General features: G+C 34.6%; 1 protein-coding gene across 7 annotated transcripts in view; it reads left to right on the top strand.

Annotated features, from left to right (window-relative positions):
- LOC148945998 (ubiquitin-related modifier 1 homolog) overlaps positions 1–24,957 on the top strand; it is a 161,734-nt gene that overhangs the window by 130,113 nt on the left and 6,664 nt on the right. For 3 of the 7 annotated variants that reach the window (XR_016142520.1, XR_016142522.1, XR_016142523.1), the window contains 2 exons: positions 908–989; positions 21,804–21,860. Coding sequence is in view for 4 of the 7 variants with exons in the window: in XM_089097913.1 (XP_088954039.1) it covers positions 908–989; positions 21,804–21,906 (185 nt within the window). In the remaining 3 variants the exon portion in view is untranslated. Of the gene's footprint in view, positions 1–907; positions 990–21,803; positions 21,907–24,957 lie in introns of those variants that run through there. The other 4 variants (XM_089097913.1, XM_089097914.1, XM_089097917.1 and 1 more) reach the window with 2 other exon arrangements.

The following is a 24,957-nucleotide window of genomic DNA, read 5'->3' as shown; positions in this document are numbered from 1 at the left end:
ATTATGTTAACTTTCTTATGTACTAATAACTTAGGATGTTTAACTTCAAACTCGAAACAAATGCATATTTGGAATCACCATAAAAAGCTGATCCTTTGATTTAATGTCATCAATATTTATGCTCTTGTACTTTCATTGTTGATAAGGATTGCTATTTACTTACCATTCATTACTATGAAGATTTGGACTTTTTTTTTACTCCAACCAAATTAAGTAGAAAAAACGTTAGTGGAAAACTGGAAAGGGTTTATTCAGTCACAAAATAGAATTCTGCAGGCAGCCGACCACGGGCCAATGCACATTTTTGCAGGATTTTTCTCGGTTACACTCTCTTTTCTTCGGTTTCCTCATAATTGCTTTATATTTACCGATTTCTAGGGGTGCTACCCCCCCCCCCCTGTCCTCACTCCTAAGGGCGCCCATGGGCAAGCTCACCTACCCTCCAAAACAGAAGAATATGTGAAAATATAGACGGATCTTAAGAATATTTACGCTGCGGGACGCTGAGCCGGAAGATCCCCTCTTACTATGTAGTTAAATGGCTGGAATACTGCATGGAATTGACTGTGTGACTTTTTTGTTTACTCATGCAAGTAATCAATACTAATCTACCATTTTTAATTCTCTATGTATATATTGTTTTATATATAGTACCGGGAGTTTGCAGTCACTTAAAACCCTCCAAAAACGTTAAAATCGCGTGGTTTCGGAGAAATCTAGTCTAAAATATCCGATTCTACTACACTAGAAATAATTTAATAAACTATATTAGACTATTCTTACGTGGACAAAGCCCCCAAATCTCACTCCCCGCTTGTAATTTTGATATATGTTATCTAGAATTAGGTGAAGATTTGGTTCTGCAAACTAATTTTTTCTACATTGAGTAATATCCGTCAATTTCTAGGATGAAAATGGCTATGGCAAAAGGAAATTCCCGTACTCTGATCATAGAAAAAGAAAGTGGATCATACGGATTTACTTTACAGGTAAAGAACAATCACAGATCATACACATTTAATAAATAGATTACTCTTTTGAATGATTCTACCTTACAAAATTACCGTGCAAAATCTACGGTTGTATTATTTTGCCAGTTTAGCTGGACAAGAATCAATTTTTTTGTCACAGATCATATCACCACGAGCATTTTGCTTGAAAAGTAGCCAGCTTAACTCCAAACCACCCACGAGAAGGATCAAAATTTCGTTTTTGACAAGCTTTTTTCTGGAGTGGCTGTTTCATGCCCATGGTATTGAAAAGTTAGGAAAAGTCTCCTTAAAGTACGAATTTCGAGCTATAATGCAAAATATTTGTAACGAAAGAAACTTTACCACAAAAAAGTGTAATTTTATATCATTTGTTGCACTCATTAGTTTATGTCAGGGTGTATCCACAGAAAATCAGATAGAATAATTGTAAAAAGAACTTGCGAATCAAAAACGTTTCGTTCTTTTTATTGGCTTCAATTCGCCTAGGTGAATCAATAGGTCGAAATTTTGCTTTTTTTATATCTCGATTTCACTCAGAAAAAACAATCAGTTTTAAATAAATATATTTTTGTCTCTCCAGAAATTCCAGGAACAATGATATCGGCTCTTGAATATACGTAACAGATTAAACTAATAGCATTAAGAATAAAATTAAACCACACTTTTACCACGGAATAGTAGGAGACTACTCTCTCCTTTTCTCTCTGTTGGGCACATTGCTGCACACGTATTAAAGAGTGACCTGGGTCTCAAATTAAAAGTGAAGTCAAAATTGAGAGTAAGTTAAAGTGGAATTAAGCCAAATTGAGATAGCATGAGTTGGGGGAAAATAAATAATGAAGTAATGTGTTGGCGCACTTTGATCTCAGCTTGATAGCACGGGACCCAAAGTTTGAACTCAGCCGTAGCAGCACTGCAGGGCCGACAAGGACCTTAGTAGTCAAGATAATGAAGATTTAGTATGGTGGTCAATTTAGAGGAGGGTGGTGATTCAAACAAATTCAAAGGTGATTCAAAGGAAAATAGGTCAGTCGTATGACAACTAGAGGTCATGTGAGATCCTATCATGTGAAATCATTTGAGAAACTCATAAAAATATTCAGATTTTCGGGTAGGAAATTGAAAGATCTAGTGCCTTTTTCCAGTGGCATTAAAAGTTGACCAAGGCAAAAAACTCGCTATTATTATTATTATTTATTGATAAACCGTCATACATAAAAAGATGGACACACATAAAAAAAAACAAGAAAAAAAACAACAAAAAGGAAACAAAAACAAACAGCAACAAACAGAGTACGAATTACAATTATTAAATGAATTTCAGTTATATTACATGCATTAAATGGCTTTTCACTCGGGATTTATTATTCCCCGATTATGTCTGCACATTAAATTTTCAAGTGTAGTAGTTGGATCGGTAACCCCATAATTTCTAACGAGAAAGGAGTCGCTTGTCCAAATTGGCAAACGAAGAAGGTATTCAGCAAATCTAAAATAGTAGGAACGGATTAAATTTTTTTCGGGTTAGAAAGAAATTTATAGAAAGGGGCAGCTTAAAGTAATTGAGGAAGGGTAACAGCATTGAAAAGGCTTAGAAGAATTTTGCGATTAAAGCGCAGATTACAGGAGACAACGTGTCCATATGCAGCCGATATTTTCTCCTGAGGTGATTTACGAGAACGTTCCGATTGTGTTTGAGAAGAAGTGTCAAGGTTGGAATTAGTGGGGTTATTCGTCCTGTTAAAATAAACGACTTAAGACTTTTCTGGATTAAAGCTGAGACCAAGTTTAAAATATTCTTACTGAAGAACTTTGAGCAGTTGAGAATTCCCCAGAGGGGTACGGCTTATGTCAAAAATATCATCAGCATAGCTTATAATAGATACATCTAGTAAATTATGAATGAATGAGGTAGGAAAAGTGTCTTGAGCATTGATTACGGAATTATTAAATAGACAAGGTGAAGAGATGGCTCCCTGACGAACACCTTTAAATACCGGGATAAGCAAATCATTAGGATTAGGAACGGAATATATTTCAGATGGAATTTTTAACCGCACTCTTGAGCCAGCATACAGATCTTTTAAAGACCGAATTATGGCTGGATTTACGCCTCGTCTAGCAGCGCTTAACAGGATAGCAGGGTGGATAAGGGAATCAAAGGCTCGCTTAACGTCGTTGCTCGCGAGAACTAGGCTGTCACGAGAAGAGTGAGCGTCAAGCAGGACATTTGAAATAGTGGATAGAGCATCCTTGCAGCCGACTCTACGGCGAAATCCAAACTGACGTGGAGGACTGTAGCACTTTTCTTCGAGTTCATTAATAAATGTTAATTCGAAAAATTTACATAGAGACGTGGCCACAGCAATAGGTTGGAAAGAGGAGCGCTGACTTGTTGTTTTACCTTTCTTGGGAACTAGGGTTAAGTCCCCTATACGGAACGTTGAGGGAACAGCACCCTGAGTGAAAATAATCTGAAATAAAATAGTAAGATACTCAACCAGGGTATGATTCCCCGACTTAATATGAAGAGCACTAATATTATCACACCCAGAGGAGGTTTTTTTTATCAAATCAAGTTAATTTATTTAACATGAAAAATAGAAACAAATTTACAGCAACCATCTACAAAAACCCGAAGTTTTGTCTACGATGGTTGCAAATCAATTATTATACAGCTCTACAACTACTACATAAAAAAAAAACATCCACATAACAACTATCTCTTTGCGGGGAAAATCAGCATTTATATCTTCCGGAACTAAATGATCATAAAGAACATCTCCTACTCTAAAATGATTACTCTCTAGAAATCGCAAGTGAGAACCCATTATCCTTACAATATCCACTCAAAAAAAAAAAAAAATTGAGTAACAACATAGGTAAGAAAAGAAAAAAAAAATGAGACACTTCTAACTAAATCAACTATGACAAATTCAATAAGTATCAGCTAGGATATAGAGCCGACGCGGTGCGCTTTGGCAGGGTAATTTCGCCAAAATGCGACCTTTGTTCTGTCCAAATATTTTTCAAATTAAACTTTCTAATCATTCTCAATTATCACCCAAAAGGTAACGCTTCAATCTACTCTTGAGCTGGCTTAACAGTATGTTTTGATTTTAACCGAACAATAGCGTCATTGACTAACTTCGTGCTAACAACAAAATCGGAGGTCTGATAATTAGAATGAAAATCATTAAGCTCAGACTTAAATGACCATTTTAAATTAATATTAGGAGGAGAACATTCGGACTGAAAGTATGACAACCACTCATTTTTTGGAATACTTTCAGTTGAGACTCAAAAAGAAAAACGAGGGACAGTATTTTTGAGGAACCTCCATGGAATATTTCGGTCATATAACACCCTAGAGGATGAATCATCAATCAATTTTTTCCTGTGGGCTGCTAGAACCTTCGCAAATTTCCTTTTTAAATATATACAGATTCCAATCAATAGCGAGGCCTATTGCAATCATTCCAAAGTTGCAGCCAAAACTTAGCCTTATTTCTTGCGGAAACAAGATCAGGATTAAGTGACCACCCTGGAATGTATGACCTTCGGAAAGTTTTCGAAGGAACAGAAAAATCCCAGTCAAACGAAGTGCGTGACAGATTTCAGCACAATAGAGATCAAGCTGCAAACGGACGTCATCCCTCGAAGCACGCACTGACCGTTGGAGAAGGTGAAGTGGGATTTTAATTTTCTCTAGGATATAAAACGAGATCTTTACAAAACTTGGTTTATCTATTTTAAACCAATCTTTAAATTTAGAGGCTTTAGGCAAAGCGGGATATCAGGCAAAGGCATAGGCATCAGGCATATATTAGGCATCAGGCAAAGGCAAAGGCATATATTAGGCAAAGGCAAAACCTTGGAGATATCAAGATCATTTGAGGCTATAACATGATCAAGATCTGACGTGCTAGAAGCATTATGGATATAAGTAAAATTAGAATTTTTGGGGATAATGGAAAAGAAATTCTCAAGCAAACTTAAGATAATTGAGGAACGGGTACTTAGACTAACCTCACTTAAATTACAGTTAAAATCGCCTACATTTACACAATATATACTATGGGCTTTGATTTTATCAATACAGGTACTCAGAGGGTCACAAGCAGTAGCAAATAACCTTTCAGAATTGATATTTCGGTAATTAGTTGGTAAATAATGATTAATTTATACTATTAATTTATAAGTATTTGACTAGGACGGCTAAATAAAAGTCACAATAATCAAAAATACTGGAGGATATACTCGTGGTGACAAGAGTGCACAATCCTCCCGACGGTCTACCTCGGGACGTTGACTTCTTAGCTGGCCCCGAGTAGGTCTTAAACATAGGGTTTGTTTCAAGTAACTTCACACTGTGGGAAGTTAGCAAAGGTTATTGCAGACAAATCACATTAAAAGTACTGCAGAGCTCATTTAAAACACAGATCTTATTTTCGAATGATCCATTCACGTTCGAAATTACAGTCGGTAAATTGTTCAAAACGCTCATTATTCATAACTTGTTTCTTTTTTAAAATGGCCTGGGCAAAGGGAAACTTAAAGGAAAAACATAGATGGTCGTTAGAGCCACATAGTGCATTTTATTTTCAGTAAGCAGGGTGTTAACTTGTGGCTAGTATGCTCGCTTCCACACCAAGAACATTTGGGGGAGCTTTTGCAGGCACTTGTATTGTGGCCATAATCCTGACAATTATAGTATCTAGGGGGGGAGCAACTTGAATTCAACAATACTTTGTCGTTCATATCCCATCACAGGAGGATTGTCCATGGCATGCTTGAGGTGGTCTTGGGATTCAAATATAGTTTTTACGAAGACCATTTTCCATACACAATTTGATATAACCTTTTGGATTTCGTAGATGGACTTGATTTCTGGCACACGGTGGTGAAGCTTTCTAATTAAGTCAATTTGGAATTTAGTAAAAATATTAAGACGCAAATACAAAAGTTTAGAAATACCACTTTTTATTGAGATAAGGAACATATCCTGCCAAGTTTCTGATTAACGGGAAATTGAGAAATTACTACTTCCTAGCTATTGCGTCGGTTGGGTCCAGGAATGTGTAGTTGATAAAATGTATAAAAGATACATTTTACGGGAAGGGGTAGACGGATACTAATTTTATGCCGGACTGACCTCTGGTCCGTTGATTTAGAAATACCTTGGAATATTGTCGGATTATTGTAAGTGTCTAAGTATCTTATTATATATTATTATAGTTTTCTGAGACTTGCGGTCTACTTGGGACAACCAGTCCCAGTAGAATATATATATATATATATATATATATTTTCAAACCTTGTATTAGTATGTGTTAACTGAATAAAAGTATAGTGTTATAGCCAACCTCTCTACAATCTACATTTAGTCTCTCGAATATACCCAGCTGGTACGCCTCATTATTCCGGTCATAGCCTAAGGCACACTACCAAAATTTAGATACCTTTGGGCCATAGTTTATCTCCCCTATAAAGGGAGAATAAAGGCATCTACCACTACATCACTTAAATACCATAAAAACCACGTTACCACAACTGGTGGCAACGGAGGGATTACCACACTGGTGGCCGTTGAAGAAACTGGGTCGAGAGGGCTAGATAAAAATAGTAAGTTGAAATAAAATGGCTTTACCAGAGGAAAAAATGGCATCCTTATCAACGGTACTCGAAATTGCCAAAATTATACCAGAATACAAGGGGATCTCAGATGTAGATGATTTTATCGAAAAATTGAAAATTTTTGACGAACTAACTGAATAGTTTGACGATAAGGTCAAAGAGCAATGCGTTGCAGCCAGATTAAAGGGAAGCGCCCTTAAAAACTTTGAGACTATTTAGGAAAAAGAGCCCAAGGACATCAGAACTCGCATCTCGGAGAGGCTAAGAACAGAGGTAGTGACATTCAATATCTCAACTAGTATCAGGGAATATGCCGATAAAATTTGTAGATCTGTATGCTTACAGTTAGAGAAAGGCGGAAATGACGAGGCAGTACAGAAAGTACAATTACATACTTTTACGCAAGGGTTACCAAAACACTATTTAGAACCTGGAAATTTAGAGCAGGCTGTAATCCTAGTATAAAAAGAGGTAAAAATTTACAAGACTATGAAAAACTTTGATCAGATGTCAATAAATAACAAAGGAGCCCAAGAAAGTATAAAATATTAAAGGAGACAGAAGCGGGTGAACTTTGAGGAGCCAAATCGTGAACCAAAAAGGCGCGACAGAGGCCGAGGGTCGCCGTCTAGGGAAGTAGCTGACAGATTTCACGACCTTGAGAGATTAGCAGCTAATAATTATAGAACATATGGGCACCCACCCCCACCAAAGACAGATAGTTTGGGAACCAACAATGACAGATCACGAATATTTAGAAATAACCAGGAAACCAACAAAAAATTTAAGAGAAAATTTAATTTCTATTATTGCAGCAAACCAAACCACTATGCAGCAGATTCCATACACAATTAGGTTACATAGATTACGCAAAGAAGGCCAGACGTACAAGACAAGACACCAGTTCAGGACGCAGGGGAGCAGAAATTTAGGAAGGCAGGGAACAAATAATACTTGGCAAACATCTAATAATATTCCTGAATTTAGGCCTAGAAGGCAAATGGTTAACAACACCCAGGGTCAAAATAGCCACGCTGAAGAAAACTGGGATAACCCCAGAAACTTTTGGTCAAACAGTGGGCATGTAAACGGAGAAACCAGCCTGTAAAGTCCGATGCAACATGCAAATAATAATAGTCTACCGATTTTACGTTGTTCTAAAATTGAGTTTTTTCAAAATGTACCATGTTTGTTAAACACGACTGTGTTTAAATCATTAATTCAAGAGAAATTTTAAAGAGGTTTCCTCCTAGTGTCAAAAATCGCGTAAGCAGATGCTAGAATACCCTGACATCAGTAACAGGTCACAAGCTGACAATTTTGGGGGAATGTCAATTAAAGTTTAGCACAAGGGATAAAGAAACAATACTAACGGTGATAATATGTAAGCAGCTACCATTTCCTTGTATTCTAGGAGTAGATGTTATCAGGAAAAAAGGGACCATATGGGAATCCCTAACTCATACAATAAACATAAGCCAGCTAAATTGAACTAATAGATAAATTTGCGTAACAACAGACAAAGAGTGTCACGACTTCGGATTATAACCTAAAAATAAAACGGAAAAATCACAATAGAAGGGGGAACAACAGCTCAAGTGCTAGCGACATTAAATACAAAAGAAGAGAAGGTTAAAACAATGGATGGTATGATAGGAGGATACCCCCTGAAAGAATACCACACGATTTTCGTGGAAAATCAAGCTATTAAAATTGAAAATGGTATCACATACTTAAAACTATCAAATCTAAGTAATAACAAAGTAATCCTGAACCAAATAGGGCTTCGGTCAGTGGAAAAGATTTCAAATTCAGAAATAAAATCTCTAAACAGCCCAGAATTAAGCGTAAATTTCACTAGCCACGAACAAATGCCATCAAACCCGCAAACCACAAGAAAAGTATGGAATGACAAAAACTGACTTTTTGCAACAATTTAATTTAAAACATTTACCCGAAAACGTAAAAACCCGGGTGGGAAATATTCTTCGGGATTTTAGATGGACATTCACAAGACACAAAGCGGATTACGGATTAACTCACTTAATCACGCACAAAATATCAACACAGGGCCCTCCAATTAAAAAGGCACTGTATAAAACACCTTATCATTTAAAACCATGGCTAGACGACCAAATAAAGGAAATGATAGAACAGGGTATAATTAAAGAAAGTGTTGGTGATTGGTCTTTTCCACTAGTAATAGTCAGAAAAAAAGATGATACCTGGAGGTTATGTATAGATTTTAGAGCGCTAAATACAGTCACGGTAAAAAATTTTATGAAATTACCACGAATTGATCCGATATTAGATTCACTGGGAGTTTCAAAATACTACACTAGTTTTGACCTAATAGCAGGATATTGGCAGATAGCCTTAGATCCAGAAACAAAGCACAAAGCAACAGTAATATTAGACGATGGAAGAACGTTCACATTCGAACGTATGCCTTTTGGCTTATCGTTTAGTCCAAATTGTTTTAGTCGACTAATGAATTTGATGTTAAAAGATAACGAACCAGGAAGGAAAAAAGATACCTTGGCTTACTTAGACGATGTAATTTTGTTTACTGAAAACCTGGAAGACCATTTAGTCGGACTTAGAAAAATACTGACAAAATTTGAACAAGCAGGCTTAAAATTAAAACCAGAAAATTTAAAAATAGTAGTACTAAAACTAGTTTTTCTTGAACATCTGATAAACCAAGGTACAATTTCACCAAATCCAGAAAAATTTACGGTCATAGAAAATTTAAAGCCACCAAAAGATAAAAAAACCTGCAGATCAATTTGTGGTTTGTTAAGATATTTCCGACGATATATTAAAAATTATGCTACAATAGCACAACCTTTGACAAACATTTTGAAAAAACAAGCAAATTCGAATGTCCATCGGACGCAATGCAGGCGCTGAATGAAATAAAAAGGCAATTATTACAGGCACCAATACTTAAACTACCAGATTTGTGACAAGACTTCTGTTTAAAAACAGATGCTTCGGGGTACGGAATTGGGGCCATATTATTAAACATAAATTCGGAAGGAGTAGAATCAATAGTCCAATACGCCAGCAGGTCGCTGACGGAGGCAGAAAAAAAACATTCGACGGTTGAAAAAGAATGCATAGTAGTTGTAGTTTTTACAGAATATTTTCGCCAGTTTTTGCTTGGAAAAAAAAATTGATTTTACACGTAGACCAAAAATCACTAATTTGGCTACATACGATGCAAAATACTTCAGCGCGGCTAACACGGTGGATACTGCGTCTGCAAGCATATTTATATACCGCAATATATATAAAGGGCCGTACAAACATTTTACCAGACTATTTGTCACGAAATCCTGATACTGAAGCAAATTTGATAACAACCATCCAAAACGAACTGGAAGGGGTAGAAATACAATCAAACGGAAATATTTCGAATCTTCAAGATAAAGATGATTTTTGTTTAAAGATGAAATCTTTTTTGTCAAAAGGAACGGAACTGCCAGAGCACTTTAAACATTCTTTGAAGGACCTAGCTAATTTTTATCTGGATGAAAGTAAAAATCTTTTGGTAAGATATTACAGACCACCCCAAGAATACAGAAAAAATTACATAAAAATTATTCCAGTAATTCCAAAATCACAGGAAGGAGAAATTTTACAGATGGCACACGCAACTGTTGGCTGTCACATGGGAGAAGCGAAAACTATTGGGAGGCTAAAACGAAATTTTTATTTTCCAAAAATGTACTCAAAAGTAAAAGCTTTCATACAAAGCTGCCAAGAGTGTGCTAAACAGAAGTCACCACCAAAGACCCCTAGAGCCGAATTGGGTCAATACCCCACCCCTTGAGGGGTAGGAGAACTAATGTCAATAGACATTTGGGGAACAAGAGGAAGTTTATCAGTTTCTAGAAAAGAAAATAGGTGTGTACTAGCCGTAGTTAACGATGTCAACTCGTTTTTAAACGCTTTTACAATTAAAAAGAAAAAGACATAAGTCATTGCAAAAGATTTAGTCATCCAGTTTTTTTTGGAACACGCAATTTTTCCTAAAATTTCACTTAGTAATGATGTGTCATGTCTTAGAGCCAAATTATTGCACAAAGTTACGGAATATTTGGGGGTAAAGTGATGGTTTACCTCGTCATACATGGCATCAGCTAATGGAAATGCTGAACGCCAACATAGTGAATTAGCTTACATGCTGGGGATACTCGCAAGAGAGGAAAATGAGAATTGGGACGAACATATACCATTCGTTTTGGAACACGGAATTTTTCCTAGAATTTCACTTAGTGACAATGGGTCATGTTTTAGAGCCAAATTATTAGACGAAATGACGGAATATTTAGGGGTAAAGCGATGGTTTACCTCGTCTTACATGGCATCCACTAATGGAAAAGTTTAACGCAAACATAGAGAATTAGCTTACATGTTGGGGATACACGCAAGAGAGGAAAATGAGAATTGGGACGAACATATACCATTCGTAGTCTTTGCAGTAAATACGGCTTTTTCACGTTTTTTCAAAGAAACGGCATTTTTTTACAACATCTAAGAGATCCCAGAATTTGTTTAGATGAAATACAAATTGGTAAAATATATTACAATCTGGACCAATACAAGCAAGAAATGGTGATGCGAATGAAAAAAGCTATGGAACAGGTTAAAGACAATTTGAAAGATGCGAAAACAGAAAAAATATGACAGAAAAAGCAAAATAAGACAAATTATTGTTTAGGAGACTTGGTCTATGCAAACAAAACAAATCTAGAAGGGACGAAAAAGTTAAAACCAAAATGAGACAGCCCCTATAGAATCGTAAAAATCCTACCAAATAACTTAACCTATGTTCTAAATCATACGCATGATGAAACAGAAGAAATAGTACACAATGATAAAATGAAAAAAAGAGTTATTCTCAAAACCATTGAAATAAGAACCTGTTCCTTCAGACGAATTAATAGATGAAACAATTTCACTAGTATATATCAGAAGACCATATGGATTCTATGACCTTTTTAACGATCGCAACAGTTGGGAGAAGTGGAAGGAATATTTAGCCCAGTCTTGGCTACAAACTTTCCACAAAGAACAAGAGAAAAAGGGAAAAATTCGATGCTCATCGGATACTAGCGTTGAAAGCGATAGAGAAGAGCCTCAAACACAACCTAATGGTTTAAAACGTGATAAACCGGAGGTTAAATCCGAATATGAAGAAAAGTTGGAAAAAACCCAAGAACTATCTGATTTTCACACACTAGACTCGCCTTCAGTTTTAGCACCAAAATGGCTTTTGGAACAAACACCATATACCAGAAGCGGGCTAACAGAATGTGAAACCGATAATCCTTCTACAGAAACAGATATAACTAAACCCGGGCCATCGTTAAGAAAAAACCTCCTTAAAAGAGAGATTATGGAGAAAAGTAAAGAAACCAGAAGGACAGCAACAAGTTCCTTCTTCAGCAGCACAAGTAGCTAAATCACTAATGAAAAAGGCCAAACGTCATGAGGAACGGAGACTAAAGACATTTGACGAAGCAACAACCACGCCCGAATTCATAACCTTGTAAGCCACATTATAGAGACCACGAAAAAACTTGTCAACATAATAAAGAAGAGGAACAAAAATTTGAAATGCAAAATTCAGATCAGGAAACAGATAAAGGGAGAACTAGAATTGCTCCCAGCAGATAAGTATTTGAATAAAATAATGATAACCGGGGAAAAATAAAACTAGTAAAGAGCCTCTAAAGATATACCTATATTTTTTCTTCCTTTAATCGGTATGTTAATAACGTCAAAATTTCCTTCATAATATATCTCGCCAGGAAAAATTATTAACGTAGAAAATAAACAAAAGAAAAATATAGCCTAGAGACTCTTAAGTTCCAAAGAAAAGTAAACTCAGAACTAAGTGACATCATAGCTTCCTGCACAAACTTTGTCTCCAGGACGAAATAAAACTTTGCGAATCGTGTTCTGACAAGACTCGTCAAAATAAAATAAATTAATTATTGCCTCGTAACTTTTAATGGGTGTAGTGAAACTAATTGAATTATACACATTTAGAATATGGAATTTGGATTGAATTTGGAGTGAGCTCAATCATTGCTGGTCCCTCGTTGTTAAGTGAATGCGAAGCATCTACTGACCTTCGACCTCTGAGGTAGCATCCCCAGTCGAATTTGAAATTTTTTTACGGCAGTTAAAAATAATATTAATAGGAAAACAGCAAGAGTTTACATTAAATGCGTGCTACATGTATAAGCTAGCTGTAATCTTATTATAAACAGTTGGAGATAGCAAATGGACACTTACCAAATAAGGACAGTAAACATAAATAGGCTAAGATCCGTAGAAAAAAACAATTTTTTTTCACAATTGAAGAATTATAGCACAGTATAAAACAAAGTTTTTTCTCGGGTACAAATAATTTCACATAATAAATAAATTCACAGCAAATCATTAACAGAAATAAACAGGGCGAGGACATTGCAGGCGAAAGACACCAATGACAAAACCATTGACATCTAAAAGTAAAAACTGCTAAACGTCTTGTCATTGGGGGGATCCACCAAGCTAACCAAATGTATATCAGAAATTAAGGTCAAACTTTGGAGAAGACTTGGGCTGAATGTTCGGGTAGAGTCCTGCATCCTAGGAAAAAATAAATAAATAGGATGTGGTGACTTTACCAGGGTACTAAATTCATAAACCTGTAGAACAGGGTAATAGTCAAAATATCACGAAAGGGACAAATTGCACTCAATTACTATATAAAACTAAGACAAATATTAAACTGAGGATAAAACGCCAGTCGCGAATAATATAAGAGATTATAGGGAAATCGCAATAGGCACTGATAACCCCTATCGCAAAACAGAATTTGGCACGAACTAGATATTATTTTATTGTGAAGTACCATAGACAAAGAATATGTGTTTGCGATGAAAACCACACAATTTTGCGTATATCACGATATCGTAAAAACTTACATTCTTATGAAGAAATGAGAACTAACAAATGCGGGGCAAAACTTAATTAAAAGTGTTCTAAAGATCAACTGAAAAATACAGTACTTTTGTAACACAAACACTTTTGGACAAAGAAATTTAAATAATTTAAAAAAATACAGGTTGCGAAAATAGACAACCCCCCCCCCCCTTAAAAATAAGGAGATAAAGAATTTGACCATAGAATGCTAATCAGCATAAAAACTTTTAAAAGTTTTTGAATAAAAGATGAAACTTATAAATATAGGCTTAGAAGAGACTTATAATACTGAAAAATCTGAAAAAGACTTGAAAAAAACCCCTTAGGCTTCATTTAAGTAAATAATCAAAAAAGGAAGGAAAAAAAAGGTTCAAGTCTAAAATATAGCCAGACGAAATTGAAGGAAAAGAAATTGAATGGAGTCAGTTAAACTCTGTTATGCTTGCTTATTGAAATGACCGAACGAGACTAGTACGAAAATTGTACTAAGTAAGTTCAAAATAAGTAGCATTAATACTAAGGAGCCAAATAGATATGCTCCAAGTAGACAGGGAAAATATTGCTCTCTTTTGTGGGAGTCGTTTTTAGGATAATGACTAGAGTGGCCTAAAGAAAGCACCACTAAGAGTTAAGTAGTTATAGTGAAAATAATCATTGTAGCAGATATGTCAAAAAATAAGTTACTGTCTGCCACGAAGTCCAGATATATTTTCTGCAGAAGGACCACTTTCTTGAAAATAGAATAGCCCAAGAGAAAACTGTGGCCACAAATAAAAAAAATTGTGGCAATACTATGAATAATTAATTGTTGTGTGTACAGGTTCATAATAGTCCTTTTAGCTGTAGCCGATGACAGAGAACCTGGAAACGTTGTAACGAGCTACCAGAAGGCAGCCCTGGTAAGCAAACCTTCAAGGTGCAGGCACGAGTCAATTGATAGTGCCATAACAAGTAAAAAGACGAATATCTAAATTTTTAGCTTATCAAACCAAAGCTGTAAACGGAGACTTGTTCCAAAAGGACATTAAAGATGAAAAAAAGAGATTACAGACAAATACATTTTTTTAAATGTCTCAATCACCTGAAATTCAAAAAGAATTAAAAAGCTTAAAAGTCTGAATAAACAAATAGACAGAGTAAGCTAAAAACAGTTAAGGACACAAGTTGGTTCGAAATAGAACCAAAGTTGTAAAACAAAGATAAGAAAAAAAGCGAAAAACAAATGTATATAGTCGTATATGGTAAATGTATATAGTGGTAACAAATATTATTGAGAAAATACATACAGTTATAAAAGTATTTTGAAAACCTTTAATAAATACGGGATTGTTATCGTAAAAAAATTGTAAGTATAGAAATTTAAATAGCAAAGTCATGTTATATGATCTATTGCCAAGGCTTTATATGGAGGATAATCACAGTTCTCAGTTAGTGTATAAATTTATGTGTTGGAGTTTAATTTTTTTGTAAATATTTTAATTGCAGTTAAGACTTTTCAGATAAAATTCTTGACGGACTTATTTAAAAGTTGTAAAAAGAACAAATATTGCAGTGACTAAATAAATTGTAAGGGTACATAATTGTTTCTTGTGTTCAAACAAATAAAGTTATGTAAAAACATAACTTAAGTCATTTTAAATATAAATGTAAATATAGTGAATTAATATGTTGAGTGTTTTTGTTTTTGTTTTTTTATTTTTATTTTTTATCATTCAAGAAGTATTCTGCATTAATACTTTATAAGCAATTAACAAAACGCTAATTGGAATTAATTCCAATGCTAGTCTATATCATGTTATATTTTTTTCAAATGCTTTAAGTTTTAACCAGTAGTTGAACGTTTTATCTTATTTTGTTACTTAACAATGCTTGTATAAGTTTATTACACAATGCTTGTGTATATACTATGTTTTTATTTACTTTAAGTTTTAACTAGTGATTTAATGTTATATATAAATATTTGACTTTGAGCATATAAATATTTTTATTGTGAAATAATCCGTTAAGTATTAAGTTTGAAAAGGATAATAAAAAAAGGTTATCTATTTAAGCGGCATATTAGGTTTAGAGTAAAAAGAGAGAAAAGTAATTAAAAATACTTAAACTTTACAAAATTGTGTGTTTCTTTTACTGTATATTCAAATTTTTTTGTGACATCCATTCGGATCCATTTCTCGATAATGTTTTGACGCATTTTTGGAAAGTAGCAAATTTCAAACCCAGTTCAATTGTATCCTGATACTTACAGCTCATACAATCAGAAACCAAACCATAACTGGTCAACTAATATTTTGGAAACTGTATGCAGTATTACAGACTTTACTACAGGTTCATCATAAAGTGTGATAAAATCAGAACTTAATTTAGGCCTAGAAAATGTACTACATAGCCTCAAAGGCTTTATACTATTAAAACATTGTGAATATGCTTTGTGCTGGAAAAATATGTGAAAATTTAAAAACCAAAATTATTATGAGTAATTTATCCAAGGCATTTCTAACCCCAAAAAATAAACGGTATATCAACCACATCACCCAGATGAAATAAATTATAAATGGGAATTAAATTTAAACTCAAATAATTTATAAACGTTTCGAATATAACTTTAAATCTAGTTTAAGCAGAACCACTAATATAATGCTTAAGCCACTGGGGGTCAAGCTAAAGCAGAAGATTCATATGAAAAGGGTAAAAAGAGAATTTTCCAGTCTTAGAGACAGAGAAAAAGAGAAACAAGGATAAATTTCAAAATTGATATCCTTGGACAAAAAAGTACATGACATATATTTGACCGTAAACATGACCCTAGGGAAACCCATTGGGGGTATATGCACATAATGACCCAAAGATGGCAGCATAATGGTTGTGTAGAAAATAAATGTTTTAAAATTAAAGTATTGAGAGTTGAGGGCATTTCTTCGTTAAATAGGGAGTATCGTGGTGAAGCTTTCTAATTAAGTCAATTTGGAATTTAGTAAAAATATTAAGACGCAAATACAAAAGTTTATAAATACCACTTTTTATTAAGATAAAGAACATGTCCTGTCAAGTTTCTGCTTAACGGGAAATTAAGAAATTACCACTTCCTAGCTATTGCGTCGGTTGGGTCCAGGAAAGTGTGGTTGATAAAAATGTATAAAAGATACATTTTATGCGAAGGGGTAGAGGGATACTAATTTTATGCCGGACTGACCTCTGGTCTGTTGATTTAAAAATACCTTGGAATATTGTCGGATTATTGTAAGTGTCTAAGTATCTTATTATATATTATTGTAGTTTTCTGAGACTTGCGGTCTACTTGGGGCAACCTGTTCCAGTAGAATATATATATATATTATCAAACTTTGTACTAGTATATGTTAACCGAATAAAAGTATTGTGTTATAGCCAACCTCTCTAAAATCTACATTTAGTCTCTCGAATATACCCAGCTGGTACGCCTCATTAGTCCGGTCATAGCCTAAGGCACGATACCAAAGTTTAAATACCTTAGGGCCATAGTTCATCTCCCCTACAAAGGGAGAATAAAGGTATCTACCACTACATCACTTAAATACCTTAAAAAACACTTTACCACAACACGGCGAATCAGGCCAAAGAAGAGTGGGTGCTTCACCCTTGCTTGCGAGGAGCTATCATCCCCACTTCACAAGAGGAGCAATCATCAGCCACTTGGTGTGGTCCCAATTTATGCTGTGAGTTTCGTTCTTCTTCTTAGAATGTCTTATGCTCATATTCTGAGAAGGAATGCGTCTTGGAATCCATGCACTAAAAAATCGTATCTCATTCTCGGGGTTATGCATCCTATTACAGATATTTGAGACACTCAAAGTCTTCCAAATTTAATAGTGGTATATTTGACTCACACTTTTCAATTAAAAGTTTATCCGTAGAAACATTTCCCTTAACAAACAACGCTTCAACTCTAAAAACCTGCATATTTCTTTTACTTCATTTTGTATAGTATTCAGTTCCTTACCACCTTCTTAGAATGGAGGGATCACTCGATTGTAAATCCCTATATGGTTCAATCGTCTTAACAAGCTACTCCCTAAGTCTCTATTCTAAAAATGCATATTATGATTCACATGCCAGTGATAGCATGACAATTCACTAAAGTCCATATTGAGCAATAAAAACGCACGCTGAATCATTACGCCACACGAGGATTTCCTTGAACCAATTTATTAACAATCGAAAACACCGAACATCTTTGAAACTGATTGAGCTCACTTCATCTAATGATAATACCTTGAACGATCATTCTTTTGTATCAAATGTTAGGCATTCAAATGTATCCATCACATGAAGCTGAGATAATGCAATATTAAGGGCTGTCATAGTATTTGTTGTATTGTTGCATCGAGAAAATAAACTTAGCTGATTCTGTTGTATGCAAAAGGGCTTTTTTTTATTTTTGGATGTTCAGTCACCAATTAAAAGTCTCGTAATTTACAGAGTAGCTGAGTTTGTTGTACTCAAAAGTGCTTTTATTAATTTTTGCTGCTCAGCCAGCAACTAAAACACTCGGAATTTATCAATTACCCGAGTTAATAATGGTTAAAAGTACTTTTATTCAATTTTTTATTCTCAGCAAGCAGCTAAGACATTCAGACTTTACCTACTAGCTGAATTTGTTACTCGGAATTTACTAAGTAGCTGAGTTTGTTCTAGTCAAAAGTGCTTTTATTAATTTTTTGGTTCTCAGCCAGCAACTAAAACACTCGGAATTTATCAAATACCTGAGTTTACTGTCGTCAAAAGGGCTTTTATTAAATAATCAGCAACTATGACATTCATAATTTACCTACTAGCTGAGTTTGTTGTACGCAAAAGTTTTTCTATTTAATTTTATGGTACTCAGTCACCAGTTAAATGACTCGGAATTTACATATTATTTCTAAAACTCATTATCTACTGAACATTTCCATCTCAATGAACATATGCGAGGGATTGGTAATTTTATTTGGCTCTACTGTACTCCCTTTGTGTGTGAACGGAATGGTGGGATATGTGTGTGGCCGGGATGATAGGATATGTGTATGTGACCGGAGTGGGGGGACATGTGTGCAACAGGAATGGTGGGATTTGTTTATCACAGGAATAGTGGAATGTGTGTGTCACAGGAATGATGGGATATGTATTTCTTAGCAATGGTGGGATACGTGTGTCGTAGGAATATTGGTACATGTGTATCGCAGAAATGGTTGGATATGTATGTCGTAGGAATTGTGGGATATGTGGGTCGTAATAATGGTGGGATATGTGTGTGTGTCGTAGGAATGTTGAGGTATGTGTATCGTAGAAATGGTGAGATATGTGTGTCGTAGATCTCTCTGAAAATTCCTTTTCTTGCATCTCCGAGTCTTGAACAGACATTCTAAGCGTTGGAGTTGCTAGCGTACCCTAACAATAATGGAAACAGCAAAGTAAAGCAATGAAATAATTTTATTGAAATAATGGCTGGTAGAATATCATCATAAAATATGGATGGTTTGAATCCATTCCATTAAATACTTCATTATGTTTTCTCTCTACGTGGTGCTTATTCCATTTTGGGGTCATACACGAATTTTAACTGTATCTTTTGGTAAACTGTCGATGACACTAGCAACGTTTGCAGGTGCTTTATTTTTCATCAATTTATCTTTATACCCCATTGTAATATTGTCTGTCAATGCCCTTTTTATTTTACTTGTGATTTCACTGTCTATTACTATATTATTTTTACATAGATTGCAGCTTTGGTACATAGACAAGATATGCATTATGACATTGGTCATAATGCATTGGTAAGCAGTAGGCCTTTCTTTTCCCTTTTTCTTTTATTTGAATGCTAAAACCGGAAAGATGGGAATAGGATCTGTCAACAGGTAACGTGCTATCAGAACCATTAGCAAGAAGTTGACCCTCTTTGTCAACTATTAGTTTCAGGCTTGCATTATCTTTGAAAACTAACTTTTCTGGAAATGCTACTCTTGCATATCCACCGTCAGTGGAGTTTGAATTTTTCGATGTTCCAAAGGAATTTTATCTCTCACTGTCGTGATAACGCACACATACATTTCCAATAAAATCTCCACTATTGTTTGTCTCATAGTTCAAATATTTATCTATGCCAGTATTCAACGCAGTGATAACTCTATTATGCACAAACACTTTCTCAATATTTTTCTAAATGGAAAAATCATGGTTAACATGTATATTATTTTGTTCCATATTTCGAAAATATCACAAGCGAATTTATTTTTTTTAAATATATAGTCATTATAAGACATGAAAAAATGTTTGTAAGTTTAAAAAAAAATTCTAAACTCATCATATTTTCCATCATTGCTATTATTCTATTCAATGATGGTATCTCATGGTAAACTATCAATGATAATTTTAACGTCCACCGATGTTTTTCTTTTCATTGAATTGTCTTTAATTTTGTTGGTGCTATTAGTGATCTCCTTCTTCTTATTCTTAATGGTATTCATTATCTTGCGATTATACTCATCCCATTCGAGGGCCAGCTGATGTCCTCTTGGTGTTTCCACTGTAACAGTGGGTACTCTTGGCCTCATTTCATTGTCGCTAGCACCTTCAATTTCCGACATAGTAGAACCACTCATATGTTTCTATGAACCAAAAATCTTTTTTCACAATATTATCATTCTGAACTCTTTCATAAGTACATGTAATGTCATTTTAAGACATGAAAAAATAAATGAAAAAATATCACTACAAAAATTATTTTTCTAAAAGAAAAAATCACGACTAACATATTTATATCATCTAATTTCGTATTTTTAAAACATCACCAGTGATTTTGTTTTATAAGCATATTTAATGTTATTTTAAGACATGAAAAAAAAATTGAACAAATTTCAGTAAAAAAAAACTAAGTGAAAAAAGTCACTTCAAACATTATTTTTATAATAGAAAAAATCGCGACTGGCATATGTATGTCATCTTAATTTTGTATTTTTAAAATATCACAAGTGAATTTTTTTGGTTATAAGTATATTTAATGTGAGTTTAAGACACGGAAAATTAAAGTTGAAAAAATATTCAAGTTAAAAAAAATCAGTAATCAAAAAACTTAATAATCAGTAATCAATAATTAAAAGCCAAAAATCGATAACCAATAACCAATATCAAAAAGCAATAATTAAAAATCAAAAAATCAAAAATAATCCAAGGATTGATTTCAAAAGTTTGAGAATGGCTAGTAGGAAAGGCTTCTTTTTTTAAAATAATGAGTATATATAATATACAAACACATACAATTCAGTAAATACTCTTTTTTAGTTTTGATAATGTTCTTTACCATCCCCTGAAGGTCCAGGCTCAAAATATTCAACGGATTGTATTCAATAGCTCAAGAATGGCTAGTAGGGAGGAATATTTTTAAAACTAACTATGATATACATACAATTTGATAGCTAAAGGGGAATGTAAATATCCTTTTATAAACCAAAATTGTCTGAAAAACAGTCCCCGTCCACTAAGCATACAACAAACAACATATAGATTACAAACCTCTTGTATATTACAGTCCTCGTCATAATTCCTTTTATAATGCTATGTGTGTTGTAGGAATGGTAGGAGAAATAACACCTGGCATGCGTTGTTTTCAGGAAATGTTCTTATCACCAGAAGCTAAGATAACGTAATATGTGTGTCATGGGAATGGTGGGATATGTGTGTGATCTGATTATAGGTGGATACAAGAGTTTAGCAACTCCAATAGCACACCGGGATAGGGCTCAATCCGAAGTATTGCCCCCCATACTACTCTTATAGCTCCTGAGATTACCTTTGTGTTGTTCGATCCGTCTTCTTCGTCGATTTAGGATCGTACATACGCTATAGAAATGGACAATTTAAATATGAGAACTTGGTTTGAAAGCTTAAGGAAATATTAATTTGCTCCCAAAGAAATTTCATACTAATAATATATCCTTATATTTTTTTTGTCAGGCATAGTTTACATACATGAATAACGCTGCTTTGAGTCCCCATATATTGTATTTTCCAAATATTTCGAAATTGTATTTACCACAGCCAAACTCACCAAATTACATACAGGGTACATTATTGGCAGTTGCTGTCTTCTTCAATGCTATTTCTTCAGCAAGTGTGACTATGATGTGACTTAGGTATAATACTGGTGATGCAATGTGGACATTTATTTTTCAGAGCTATGGAATTAAACACCTCGGAGAAAAAGACATTGAATATCTAACCTATGTTGATTTTGTATTAGAAAATGGACCTGCTGGCAAAGCTGGGATGAGACCAGGTAATTTTATAGCGTTAACTGTCGTTTCGTTTATTGGACTAATTGGTGCAAAACGTACATATGCTGTATAGATAAGAAGGGTCTAGGTACGCAGTGGACTTGAGTCTCCAAAAATGTCATAAGTTTTACAATTCTCGCCGGGATTTTCCTTCTTTTAACTGCTTGTTTTTAATCGTTTTGAACTCCCCCCCCCCCCCCGCAGAGAACTATTCTTGTGGGTTCCCGGCTAGACTCCAAGCCCTATAATTAATTTAGAATCAAGGGCCAAAGAAATAAACAAATACGTGGAGTCCCTAGAACGACAACAAGATTTTATTTTGGAGTAAGCGAAGGGGCTTTAATTAGTAGTAGAAAATAGTTCAAGTCCCACAACCCATTCTGTAGGTGGAACCCGTGAATGACAAAATTTAGCAGATATATTTCTAACGATAAGAGGCAATGTTCTAGCGTTGCCTATAGTAAAGTATCATAAACCTTTAATGTATTATTTCTTTAGTTTTTCCCAGAGCCACTTCATATGGGAGGGATGTCCGTGAAAACTTCTGGGGGTGTTCAGTTAATTGGGAATAAAAGTTCTAGTGCTCTTTTTAAGAGTTAAAAGTCACTGGAGTCATTGCAAAGTTAACTTTCATGACAAACTACACTACTTCAAATAAGTTTTAAAGAAAACTTCAAATAGACTCTAAAAATATTTTGCAAGTAGGTTTTAAAATATTTACAACTCTTACTCCTTTTACTTTTTTGATGACCATTTAAACAATCTTTCACAGTTGAAGAAAATTAATGTGCCATTTGAAGATTGGCTGAATACAGAAAAAAACGCGCTTAAAAATGTACTAGCCTAATTTTAACTAAGTTTAATGAAGATGTACAACAGGTCAATTTTGTGTGGCCTCGTCAATTTTAATGAAATATAAAAAACACTATTAAGCAGTGTGCCAACTGAAGTGACGTACATTCCTCGAAGTAAAGTTTTGCTTCTTGCGAAATTGTGATACACCCACAGCGATTTTTTTGTTCCTATCAATGGCGAAATTTTCCTATTATTGTTATACAAATAACATTTCAATAGGGACAAATCCTTTTATTTGACAGCGAAACAAACAAAAAGAAATCTCTGGATATTTCGGTCACATATACAGTGGCTGTCATCAGCAGATAAACTATCTGCTGATAACTGCCACTGTATTTGTGACCAAAATATCCAGTGATTTTGTTCTAAAGGAACTAAAAAATGTATCCCTATTGAACTGTCGTTTGTACGTCATGGAAAGGCAGCTTGGTCTTCGAAAATACCTAAGATTATTATTATATCCCATTTAAAAAATACGAACGATGCTTCTTGGAGATAACATACACAGGGCTGATGAAGGGAGTGTTTTAGTGCTGAATTTTTCTTCTTTTTTTCTTCTTCTTCTTCTTACAAAATCTTCACCTTCTTTGAAACTGGGGCGTTTTAGGGTTTAATTACATTTTTAAAAGGCAAGTTTTTGTTCAGTTGAAAGTAAGGAGCAACATTAAAACTTAAAATGAACAAAAATTATTACGTATATGAAGTGTGTTGCCCCCTCCTCAAGACCTCGCTCTTCACGCTAAGGTTTTTTATTACTTTGAAAACAACTTCTTATGTTTCTAATTAAACGACCCTTGTGTTTCAGGAGTCGTTCTTGAAGAGTTGAGACAAAATTCAAACTTTCGCGTAAAGAGCGAGGTGTTGAGGATGGAGAAACACCCCTCATATACGTTATAATTTCTGTTTGCTTTATGTTCTAATGTTTCTCCTTACTTTCAGTTGAAAAAACTTTTTTTTATTTAATTTCTGATTATGTTTTAAATACTACCATAAAATCTGACTCCACGTCCACGGAAAAGTCCCTCTCCCCACTAATATCCCCTAAACACTTCAATCCCGGTGAAAACTTACCCTGGACAATTACCCTTAACATCTCCACGCGTAAAATTGAGTCGGCAAAGAGAAAGCAAGACATAAATGAAAAATTTCGTATAGGAATTCTGGTAATTCCCCTGAAAAGTTCAGTCCCTAAAAAAATCCCTCCTCATGAAAAATTATCCCCTTAGAAAATCTCTCCAGCCGAAAATTTGTCCCCACCCCCCACCCGAAAAATGTATACATACTTCCCAATAACAAATACTATACGTATACAATGAGCAAATTTTATAACTTAAAGACCTTTCCTCAGGGGTTGTGGGGGGGGGGCATGCCATCTCCAAAGGCATATTTACTGGGCCTTTCAACTAAGCAAAATGGTTATCTCAAAATTTTGGCTATCAACAAAATGGTTATCTCAAAATTTTGATTGGACGATTTTGGGAAAAAAGGGGCGCGGGAGGGGGCCTATTTGCCCTCCAATCTTTTTGGTCACTTAAAAAGGGCACTATAATTTATAATTTTCGTTCGAATGAGCCGTTTCCTAATATAATAGGATCACTTGGTTGATACGATCACCCCTGGAAAAAAAAATAAACACGCATCCGTAATCTTTCTTTTGGTAAACAATACAAAATTCCACATTTTTGCAAATAGGAACTTGAAAACTCTACATCAGGGTTCTCTGATATGCTGAGTCTGAGGGTACGACTTTCATTAAGATTATATGACTTCTAGGGGGTATCTCCCCCTTTTTCGAAAATCAGGTAAATTTTCTCAGGCTCGTAGCCTTTGATATGCAATACTAAACTTAATGAAACTTACATATTTGGAATCAGCATAGTAAGTCGAATCTTATGATATATCTATTGGTATCAAATTTTCAGAGTTTCGGCTACTATTGACCCTTTTCCCAGCCTTACTTACAGTTTATTTGCTACAAACCGTTTGAAAAAGCCATTTAAAATTAAGCCTTTCTTCATATCCAAGATTTGTTAATTTTTATTTTTGCTCTTGTCTTGTGAAAAACTGTGCTCGCGCTTTTCAGGCCCGTATTTCCTTATCAGTTAGAAATTCTTTTCCGTGTTGATGTCTTGCTCCTTTTCTTCACTTTTCGTAAAATGGCCATCTTGTTCAAAATCTTTAAACTTGATAAAACATGC

Source organism: Artemia sp. Qi Xiang Cuo, chromosome 12 (genome assembly GCF_049724085.1).
Source record: "Artemia sp. Qi Xiang Cuo chromosome 12, ASM4972408v1, whole genome shotgun sequence".
Classification (NCBI taxonomy): Eukaryota; Metazoa; Arthropoda; class Branchiopoda; order Anostraca; family Artemiidae; genus Artemia; species Artemia sp. Qi Xiang Cuo.
The sequence above is the reverse complement of the archived record's forward strand: the minus strand, read 5'-3'. Positions and strand labels throughout refer to the sequence as shown.